The sequence below is a fragment of the Pseudopipra pipra genome, chromosome 3 (assembly GCF_036250125.1).
Source record: "Pseudopipra pipra isolate bDixPip1 chromosome 3, bDixPip1.hap1, whole genome shotgun sequence".
In the NCBI taxonomy this organism is placed as follows: Eukaryota; Metazoa; Chordata; class Aves; order Passeriformes; family Pipridae; genus Pseudopipra; species Pseudopipra pipra.
The window spans coordinates 10,584,697-10,596,169 of NC_087551.1; the positions used below are offsets into that span (position 1 = coordinate 10,584,697).

General features: G+C 36.2%; 1 protein-coding gene across 7 annotated transcripts in view; it reads left to right on the plus strand.

Moving 5' to 3' along the window:
* GPCPD1 (glycerophosphocholine phosphodiesterase 1) overlaps positions 1-10,773 on the plus strand; it is a 44,219-nt gene extending 33,446 nt beyond the window's left edge. For 6 of the 7 annotated variants that reach the window (XM_064647701.1, XM_064647703.1, XM_064647700.1 and 3 more), the window contains exons 17-20: positions 743-879; positions 2,078-2,213; positions 2,546-2,706; positions 8,990-10,773. In XM_064647701.1, the coding sequence (XP_064503771.1) occupies positions 743-879; positions 2,078-2,213; positions 2,546-2,706; positions 8,990-9,194 (639 nt within the window). In that variant the 3' untranslated portion in view covers positions 9,195-10,773. Of the gene's footprint in view, positions 1-742; positions 880-2,077; positions 2,214-2,545; positions 2,707-5,540; positions 5,644-8,989 lie in introns of those variants that run through there. The other variant, XM_064647706.1, reaches the window with a different exon arrangement.
* The last annotated feature ends 700 nt before the right edge of the window (positions 10,774-11,473 follow it).

Below are 11,473 nucleotides of genomic sequence, written 5' to 3' on the forward strand. Positions count from 1 at the left end.
CTGACAGCTAAAGCTTGTAATTTGACATGGTGCAGTAACACAAGCAACTGTTTCCTTCTAGTCAGCAGTGTTGCAGACTCAGCTGGATTGTTTAGTGTTCAGTCTAGAAGGAAAAAAAAGGCTAAGACTGGAAGCCTGGAGTGGGGGAAGGAAACTAAGGAGAGTGATAGGTGCAAGTCCATATGCATGGAGACATGCTAATAGTGCTCTCAGAGACAGGTCAGCTGCAGGAAGACAGGTACTTGCTATTCTCAAAGAATATCTCATTTCTACAAATCTTACCACTGAATTTGTATGTTCCACAGAATCACAGAGTGGGTCAGGTTGGAAGGGATCACAGTGGGTCACCTGGTCCAAGCTCAAGCATTGCACAGGATTGTGTTTATTTAGAAATAACAATAGAGAATATCTGCTGTAGGTTTTGGTGGACTGTCAGGGAATTCCTTTACATTTCAGGGAAATCCTTTGCCTTTTCAAAATTAGAATAGGCTTCCTAGAAACATTTTCCTTGGACAGGGAATTTTTCACTGAATCTTACTGCTGTGAGAATTCAGCTGCCTCTCAGACTGTCAGTCCTGTAGAGCTGTAACTAACATTCAACAGACTGAAGGGTTGATTTCTGTATTCGGACTGGCAAGCTGAATTTTCATTTTGCTCAGGTAGAATGAAAGACCATTGCTGGTTAAAATAATTTCAGTAACCGTTAATTTAAATGGCTGAAGCTTGTTCTTTCTTTTTCTAGGATGGACAGTGGGATGGCAACTTGTCAACTTACTTTGATATGAACCTTTTTCTAGATATTATTCTAAAAACTGTTTTGATGAATGCTGGAAGAAGAAGAATTGTATTTTCTTCTTTTCATGCAGATGTTTGTACAATGTAAGTTAAGAAGATAAATCATGTATCTTCTTTTTCTCTCTTTTTTTTTTTTTTTGTAAAATTTACTTTGTACATAAGAATACCCAACAGGAACAAATAACAATTTGTTTTGCTTAGACATAAACTTTGGGTGCCAAAATAGTTGAGAACTGAAACAAGACCACTTTGCCATTGGAAATGACTCCAAAATCAAACAGGAGAACAAAGTCATAGTAGATATTTTTGTCAAGTGCCTTCCTGAATGCTTCACTCTTTCTTGACACAACAAAAAAGGACAAGGTTTCTTCTGGTATCCCAGAATCTTTTTTGAGTCATGCTCCAGGGGTATGCAAGCCCAACTTAAAAAACAAATCATCTTGTTACAATTTTTCCCTGTATCTGCCTTTTTGAAAGGATGGAAAACAAAAGAACTTTGTGTTGCCCATGTTTGGTTTAGGTTTTCTTTGTGGTTTTTGTTAAGTGGTTTACTTTGCTTTTGTGGAATGTCATATTGAAGGTATTGGGGCACAGAAAAAGCGTAGAAGTAGAACTGGTGAACAAACAGTTGGGATATATAGGAACTAAAAATGTGGTGCAGTACTTGGTAACCAAAACTGCTTCAGCACTGTTAATGAAAGGCTTTATGGAAGCTTCATTTGATGCTGCACTGATGAAATACCATTGAAGAGTCAATGGGCAAAGCAAAACCAAGTCAAGGTACTGATAAAAGGGTTAAGAAGCAAGTGTGTAAGAACATGCCAATCTCAAAATTTTGCTTCCATCTGTTGTAATTTCATACCACTGTACTGGTATCTAAGTTGAAAAATACATTAGTAAGGTTAGGTTCTTGATATTAACCATGTTTAGAAATTCTTATCATGGATCTTCATATTACTCTAGCCTGCATTTAAGAAGAAAATTACAGAATTAAACAGCCTTCAAGGATTTTATATAAACATTTTGAGGATGCGGGTCTGAGTTCAACATGAAGTCAAGCTTCCCTTAAACTGTGTGCTAATCTCCAGTAATGGGAAAAAAAATAAATAATTTGAGCAGTTTGTCACACAGTTTGATGCTAAACTGTAGTACCATTTCGTTGCACCAGCTAGGAACTAGAAGAACATTCAGCACAGAGAGGAATTCCACTCAAAACAGTAAGATTGAATTCCCCTGCTTTTCATTTTTTCATTTCCTACTTGTGAACTTCTTTTTCTAACAGGATTCGGCATAAGCAAAACAAGTATCCTGTGTTATTTCTCACCCAAGGAGAATCCAAACTCTATCCAGAGCTTATGGATCTCAGATCTCGCACAACTCCAATTGCCATTACTTTTGCACAGTTTGAAAACTTGCTGGTAAGCTGACAAGTTCTGGTACTACCCTGTGGTAAAATGAAACTAAATTATTACTACTTGTTTTAAATCTGTCATTTTTCACACAAACACTTAAAATTGCAACTAACCTCATAAAAGAAATACAATAAAGTTGGGTAACTGCCAAAATAATGTCCATTGTTTCAAATGTCTAATACAGTGTTTTAAAAATAGCACTATCAATAAACTCTCTAATTGGATAAATTATTTTTTATTATTATGGATGAAATCTTAAGGAGCTGCAAGTGTCAAAGATTAAAAAAACTGATGTGTTTCAGAAACATGAATTTTAATTGAAGTCTTTTGTGTTTCAGGGAATTAATGTGCATTCTGAAGATCTGCTGAGGAATCCATCGTTTATTAAACGGGCCATATCTGAGGGCTTAGTTATTTTTTCATGGGGTGATGATGCAAATGACCCAGATAACAGGAAGAAGTTGAGAGAATATGGTGTTCATGGGCTAATATATGACAGGTATTTAATTATAGCTTTTATAAATCATCATCATCAAGCTTAGAAACTATTCTATCTTGATTCTGGTGAAATGTCACATTGCTTCTTGGTTGACTGGGTACAGAATATCTTCCTTCTTGTACTGCAAGTACAAGAAGCCCGTAAACCCAGATCAAGAACAAGTCAACACTTATTCCCACTCTTTTAGCAAATATGAAGCAAAATAATTTGTTTGTTCTGAGATTAACATAAATGTAATTTGATTCTTTAAAGAAACAGTGCATGGCACACACATTTAAGATGCTACTGGTATTCATGATGATAGTTTTTAAGTTATGTACATGATATGGTGAGGACAATATTATTTAACGGTTTGACTGAAAGCTTAAGCTTTCTACATGAAGCTGTGGAAATAGTTAACACAACTTAAGTGAATAATTTTAATTTTTGCCAGCATTCTGTTGTGTTTCAAAGCTGTGAATTCACCATTTTTCCTATTAAAATTAGCTTGGAGGGACTCTAGGGCGAACTGCTAAATTAGTCACTGCAGAAGGTAGCTGTTCTATTATTTCCAGAGAATTCAGGTAGACATCAGAATATCAGGGTAAATATTTGAACAAAAACATTTTTGTGGTATTTAGTTCCTCACAAACACCAAAAGTTTTAGCTCATTTGTCACTGAAGATGTGAAATTCATTAATACAAGATGATGATTAATTTGAGAAACTGTATTAAATGAGAAATTCTGATAGATGAAGAAGAATGTCATTGGGAAAGCATTAAGTGTAACTGAAGTGTCAAATTATAGAAGGCTTTCAAGCCTTTTGCTTTAGTAAGGGTATCGCTTTGCATATTGTTTTACCTGAAAAAATAAAAAGGGAGGAAAGGGATTAATAATTGTCAAGGGGTCTGTTTTATACAGTGAAAACTGAGAGTCAGTTTAACATATCTAGAGGCAAGAAATCAAATAATGTTTGCTCTTTCTTTCTCATTGGAAAAAAAAAAATAGTTAACTCTCTATTATCTGTTTTTGACTGTTAAGAGTCCTTCCAGAGTGGTGGGTCCATTGTTTCTCTGGTTTGCCAGAGGTCTCACTTCTTGTACTGTATAGAATGTCTCCTATTCTCTGGCAGTAAAAAAGTATAACTAGATTTTTACATTGGGGATCAGCTTCAGGCTGAAGACTTTAGAACATAAGTCCTCTTTCTTGCCACAGCAGTGCTGTGTGTTGTACCTCTCCTACAGCTCATGATTGAGGCCCCCTTTAGTTGATGAAAATTATCTCTGGACTAGAATGCAGATGAAACTCTTTGATGTACAATCCTAGAGTAACGAGATTGGATCCTATTATGTGGATAACTTAAAGTAATACATTATTGGTTCATGAATAGGTGGGGTGTTTTAATGAAACACTGCTGTGTAAAATATTCTTAAAGTGTCTGTTCATCTGATGTCTACTAATCCAGTCTTCCAGAGTAGCTTATTACTCTTTGTGCAACGCATATTCACTACTATGGTAAAAAAATCAAGAAGGTGACAGCCTCATTTTTGACTTCATGTTGCTTTTCTTACTCCAGATACTCAGCACTACTTAAATGCTGTTGCACTGCTGTCAAGGCTGCAAGTCTGCTACATGTCGTCTTATGGTCCCTTTTGTGCTGTTTAGTGTGTTTTGAGTTGTAGTAGGATAACAGAACACCTTTTATCTCACCTTTTGGTGACTAGCCAATTTGTTGGAAATCTGAATTCCCTTGTGGATTTAACTGTAGAAAAATTTCTTAACTTTCCTGCACTATTTAGATCATCTAGATTCTTAATAGTGTTCATCTCTCCTCTCGCTGCCTGCCCCATCTATCACTTCCCCTTCAATATCTTTCCACTTTATTAAGAGGAACGCCAGAATTAATAGTAACTCCAAAGCTGTTTAAAAACAGTAGTTCTGCACTGCATTTTTTTTTCGCTTTTCAAGCTACAAACTGCAATTTGAGTAGCAAGCAATTATTTTTTTCAGTATCACTGTTGCAGGGAAATGTTGTTTCCCCTTTATTCCTGTAGAATGTTCCTTTGCAATTCTTAATTACTTTTCAAAACTTATTAATTGTCTAAATAAAATTAAATTCAGTCTTAATATAGGCCCCTTTAGGAGAAATATGACACTTTCTGAAAGTTGCATCAGATCTCTCAAGGTAGACACTTTGAAATGCAAGTGGTATTTGTAAGTCCTGGACAGAATGTCAAAATGTAAAACGTGGCAGCACATGTTTCCACTCCCACTTGGAGCTGCTGGGTAAAGAGGCAATCTTCCAGATTGTTTGAGACTATGAAGTTGATATTAAGAGTTTAAATAGCTGTGGTGTAAATATCCATATTCCTGTGCTGTTTGAAGTTTAGAAATAAATGTATTTAAAACTACTGTGAAGCAGAATTCGAGAGAGAGATGTACTTGCCTGTTTCAAGATCTAGAAGTAGGGACTGCAGTAATTAGTGTAAAGCCAGTTCATGCTATTGTTGTGTCTTCAAATTCCGGAATATTTCTAGGCCTGAATCAAGGCTTGCTTCTTCCATGGTTTCTGTGGAATTTTTGTTCTCTGGATTTATAGCTAAGTCCAGATATTTATCAAAAATCGCTGTGCCTGGTGTTCTGTGTTGCTGTTTATTAGACCTTTACTTATACTACCTTAAGTGCTAGTTACCTGAATAAGCTAGGAAGAGAATAGAGGAATTTTAGTGAATTTTTGGTTGCTTTCATGTGGCCCTGAGTTACTGTATGCAGTAGTGATTTCTGAGATAATGAACTGTCTGCATAGTGATAATTTCTGTAAGCTGTGTTTTCCAAACTTTAATCATCCATGTAGAATTGGCCAAAACACTGTAGCCAGTTGTGAAGATGGCAGAAACACTGTGTCCTGAATACCAAAAGTTGGTGATATCAAGCACTGGGCAAAAAAAAAAATGCAGGTAGGGGGTTCTGACTTTGCTTTGCATGAAGAAAAGCTGCAAGACTAAATCTGGGAAGCTTACAAATGCCAACAATATTAAAAGAATGATGTCACTGGGGCAGAGGAAAGAACACACGCACCTCTCTGCCCCCATCCAGTCCTTTCTCCACTTGGGCTGCAGGTTATTAGATATATCCAAAGACATTAAACCAAATGGATGTTGTGGTGCTGTTGCTGGGATGATACTCTACTATTTTCCTGTGTTCAACTAGTTTCATCTCAGTGTTTAAAGTAACCAAATTACTTATATTAAAAAAGGACAACCTACAGAAAGGTGCCACCTCTGCCTTTAGGTCCTTATACAGAAGAATACTTTATGTGCATGATTTGGGTATATTCTGTCTACACAGAAATCTCATCCTTAAAATGCTTTATTAGTCTGATGTTTAGATTTTAATTAGAGAAGAAACTTTAACTTATTGTAGTGAAATTCTCTGGCTTGGCAAAAAATGATGAATTTTAAAGCAGGATTTGTGGGGTGATTTATCTGGTATTTTTCTCCTGGGTAAGCTTTGTTAAACAGTCCAGGAAATAATTCTGTATTTGAATATACTTAACTCAGTAAGAACAATGCAGTCTTATGTTTTTACACCTGTTGGCTATATATTAAATACCAACGTGGAGAGGGAGTGGGTGCTAACCTACTCTTGCATTCTCTTTTTTCATTCACTTTACATGATCTGAATTTTGTTTGCTGAATAATACACACAACTACATAAAAATGCTAAATCAGTTTTTCTTATGCTGAAAGCTTTTCCATGAGAGCTTTCTTAGGCTGCATGTTGCATTTGTGGACTCTGGACAAAAGCTCTGTGCTTGACTGGTATTAGTAACTTCCCAAAATTTAACACAAATTTAGCTGGCAATCAAGGCAAAAGCATTCCAAACACTTCTCAAAAGTAGAAGACTGTCTAAATCTGCGCTGTCCTGTTTGCCTGAAACTGCATGTTACTTTAATAACAGCATGGATATATGAAGGAAGTGGACTAGTATTAGTTGATTTATAATTTAATCTAATTGATTAAGATGTTATGCAGTGGCAATCTAAGTCTTTCCTATTTTGTGAGTTGCAAGTAAAACTAAACTCAAGTTTACCTTGATGCAAAGAAAAATGAAGAGTTTTAATCAAAAGCTTCACAGAATCTTTTTAGCATGAAAATAGGATTTCAGTACTGATGACTTTTGTCTCATATGTATTTTCAGAGGTTGCAAAACCACCAGACAGGAGCTAAACACATCAGTTTTACATCCACTGCATGACCCTGCAATGTCCTGCAAGTCTTTTGTAGAAAGTGCTTATTTTAAAAAGTAATTTTTAAAGGATTCTTCCCAGTCTTCTGCGGGGCTTGCTCATTAATAGGAAGTTGAATGGAGGAACTTTGGTGCATAGCTACTTACAAATAAGTGTCCTGTTGAAGAATGAAGGATAGGGAGATGTTACTTATTTTGATGGTGAAGTTGGAAATAATTAATTAAGAGACATCCTGGAACTATGCTCTGTTTTTACAAACTGGTGGCTTACTTTCGTGGACCCGAACGAAAAGTGAGGACAAGAAATTTCGAATTACAAGCTGTGCTTCAAAGTGTCTTCTCTGCTTTTGCTTTAGAAGAAACACTATATACACATTGGAGCAGACTGGCTCTGGTGGTTGGAGGAGCTTGGAGGGTTGGATTCATCCGAAATGTCAATTGAAAAGAATTTAATATGAAGCAATAATTTGAGAATTTATGCTGTAGTAAGGAACTAATAAAATACCTGCTAGAAACATGCTTAGCTATTGTTCTAGGAACAAGGTGCTTAGAAATTCATAATGTGTAAGCCAGCTTAACTGAAGAAATACCTGCATCCTGGAAAGAAGGCAGAGCTTTTATTTTGCAGATAGCTTCCATAAGGCAATTTTGGGTTACATCTTAGGCCTGTATTGGATTATGGGTGCTATGCAAGTAATTTAACTGCTATGCCTTCTATTTGAATTTCATAAAAACAGACAGCATTTATCCTCACTTCAAGGAGTTTCTTCACAGAAATTGTCCTCGATCATACTGTGGAGAATGTGATCCATATCATTATTTCCTGTAGAAGTGTTTCCTTATTTGAACCCTGTTATTATATCGGTCTTTGAGCTGCATGTTGTTTTGGATGTCTCAGAGTTGCCAGCAGTTCACAAGTCATCTTGTTGGGGTAAAAGGGCACCTTGCACTCTGTTATTTTGGTTGTGACACTGCATTCCTTTTGGACATACCTTGAAAACTTATGAAGGACAAAGGATGATGAAATAAAACCAAACTAATTTTTTGAAGGAATCATAAGGAAAGGTATGAATATTCATAAAAGACTAAGGCAGAAGCCATGGTAATTTCTTCCAGAAGTTTTCATTTGAAGGAGATAAACCTGGAGATGTGCAATACCTGAAACTGTATATGCACAACTGGATTCCCAGAAGGAAATTTCGGATATAAATAACATGCTGATGTTAGAAATTACTGTTGGGAGATCAGGATGTATCCCTGTCGCAATACCTGTTGTGCCATAGTTGGGCTACAGGAACACGAATGCTTTTGCTTTATAATGAGTTACACCAAAATAGTGTTTGAATTATGCTCAGTGTCACTGTCAGACTCAAAATGTGTGTTGGATTTGGACAGTCTTGTGTGAGGTGACATTTTAAATCCTGCAGGTTTGTTTACATGTGTGAAAACAAGAAATGAGGACAGACTATTTGAAATGGTGTAGGTAGTTAATTTACATTAGGTATGAAGAAAGATCAGATTTTCTGGTTTTCACTCTTGACCTGATATTGTTATGGTAATTCAAGAGAGGTGGTTCTGAACTGGGGGGAGGTGAAACACTTATTGAAGCAGTAAGTATAAGCTCCTTTCAGTATAATGTACAAGTAGTATATCAGTCTGTTCAAATAATCTCAGGGCTCTGAAATTTCTTATGCTCTTAAGTTTGAAGCCTGGAAAACTGCTCTTACTGTTTTGTGCCACTGTTTGGCACTGTTTTGTGCCACCTTTAAAATCACATTTTTTCAGGAGACAAAGTAAGTAAATGCCAATGGGTGGCTTTTTAGTATATCCAATGAAATATTAATCAGTCTGTGTAAAAGGAATACCATTTTATATTGCAAGATGAGCAGCAAAACTTTGGATACTAACCTCAAGTGAACTGTCTTTATAGACTTGCCAATACCTAATTTTACTCTATTAGGGGAAAAAAAAACCCCAGTTGCTTTATCTAGTGTGCATTTCTGTCAACTGTCAGTTTATACTTATCAATGTTTTTTCTTTTCTCATTTATTCAGGATATATGACTCAAATCCTGAGCAACCAAATATATTCCAGGTGGAGCAGCTGGAACGTCTCAAGAGAGAATTGCCAGAGTTGAAAAGCTGTGTGTGTCCCACAGTTAGCCACTTCAAATCCATAGTTCCATGTAAATGTCATAATAGTTACCTGGAAGAGAAAGCTGTAGATAACTTGAAGAGTGTTCAGATGCAAAAGGACTAATTTTAGGCAGAATGCTGTTTTGTATCTAGCAACTTTTCACTATTGGAACAGTCCTGTCTATGCTTTCAGGTTGGTTTATTTTATTTTTAAGTCTCCAAATAGCAATAACTGTGTTCCTCCTTCCTAACAGTACTTACTGAAATTTCAAACTGTTAAAATATTCAGCCAGTCATAGTTATTGTTCCAGTTTACATATGCAGTTTTAACTTTCCCCTATAATCATGTAAAATCTTGAAAAACAAAGTTAATGCTAGTGCTTTTAAAAAACAAATTAAGCAGTCTCAGTAGTGAAAGCTCAGAAACTAAATCTTAGGGAAATTACAATGAATACAAATTACAATATTGAATATGCTGAAAAATTGTTTTGACTTTGATTTTACTTGGAGGCTGACAAGCTGTAGCATTTGTCTGACAACAGGAAATTAAGAGAGTGATTGTGAGATAGATATAAATAGATCTGGCCTATAAAAAGATCTGAGTGAATTAGTACCTCATATATATGTATTTGCACTGACAGATCCACCTGTACAAAGCTTTGTGCAATTTGAAAATATCTATATAACTTTTTTAGTAAACTGCAATCATTTTTTCCCAGTTCATTGGACATTTAGGCTGCTGCCTTTGTTGTCTTGTTTGTCAGTTTGTACTGTGCCTGTGTATAGCAATTAGGGGTGAACCACAAGTATGATTTTATTTTTTTTTTCATTAGTCGCACACAGGCCTGCAAAACTTTAAAAATGTTGCTAATAATTTTAACAGAATTACAGAAACATCTTCAGTGGTTGAGAATCTCTTTTTGCACAGTAACCTTAATGGACAGAATATGTACCATGCACAAACTCTACAGAATGCATGCTTTATCTATTAAGCATGAAATTTAGGTGTTTGCTGAGGTCCTTGCATCTTTATGGTGCTAGTTATGTGTGAAGGATGCAAGGACCAACTCAACAACTTAATCTTTTTTGCCTAAAAAAACCACAAGCCTATTTATTCACAAACATTTGAAGAAAAGGCTGTACCGTGAGTGGTTTGTCTTATTTACATAATGCAAGCTACTAGCTTTTGTATTTAGCAAGATTTTTGGCTTTTACCTTGGAGCAAGAATCACAAATGTACTGAATTCAGATAATCTGTATTCTCTTGACTGGTATCTATCCTCTGTAATTTATTTCAAAGTCATAGTTTAGAGTTCTTAATAGATAAGTATGCATGTCCTTTTTCCTCCTGACATTGCAGGTCATGCCAACACAACAGCTGTAACTTTCTACTGAAGTGTTAATGTATAATAAGAATGGAAAATATTTATTTTTTTTCTCTTGTAAATTGACAATGAAAACAATAGTATGTACTATATTCTTTATATACGGTCATCGCTATGTAGAACTGATTGTACAAAGCCATTGCAAATAAGTGCTTGAGCCTGCACTGCTGAGCAGTTTGAAACAGCTTGTTTTGACTTGTGTATTTGAGTATATAAAGCTGGGGTTTTTTGTCCTGCACAAACAACACAGTAATGATTAGGTATCTGGAAACCGCCTTTTAATAAAAAAACAAACAAAACCCTACAACCTAAACAAAAGTTGGAAGTGTGTGAGCTGTGTTTATGAGAAGGGGAGGGGGCACTGAACCGGAGTCTTTACATCAGGAACTTGCAGCTGTTATGATACTTTCCTCACTTATGTGATTATTTCTTAATTTTTTTCTCATTTGTATACCCATGTAGGATTCTCTTGACAGATCTTGAGGGCTTTATCAACAGATACTCAGTGCTTAGCAGAGTTTGTGTCACTGCTCATGAAAGCTGGAGAGCACATCCACAGAGATGTTGAACGTGATACCTATTTTGTGTGAAGGTGGTTCAAATGTTGTGCTGTCTGAAGCACCCTCTTGGACTCACCACAGTGTGGTGCTCAGAAGGGCTTAGGCACCCTTAAAAATTTGTTTCACACCTTTCAATGCCCAGAGAACAGCAATTGACTATTCTGTTTAAGGGGAGCAGGGGAGAAAATAAACACACCCACTGTGATGATTTTACAAGATAGTTTTGAGCAGTGTTACAATGGTGGTGTTTTCTTGCTGACTCCCTTATTTTACGAGTAAGTTGTCAGCAACTTCCTCTCAACCTGACTGCTTTAACAAGCTCTTCTGCTGTGTCAGTTCTTGGAGCTGAGCTTGGCCACTCTGAATAACCAGGAAAGAAAGCCTGTAACCTTTGCGTTTCAGGTGCAGTTGGTGGGCCAGCCTGGGCACTCCATGGGTAGCAAGAGCTCTCTGTCCTG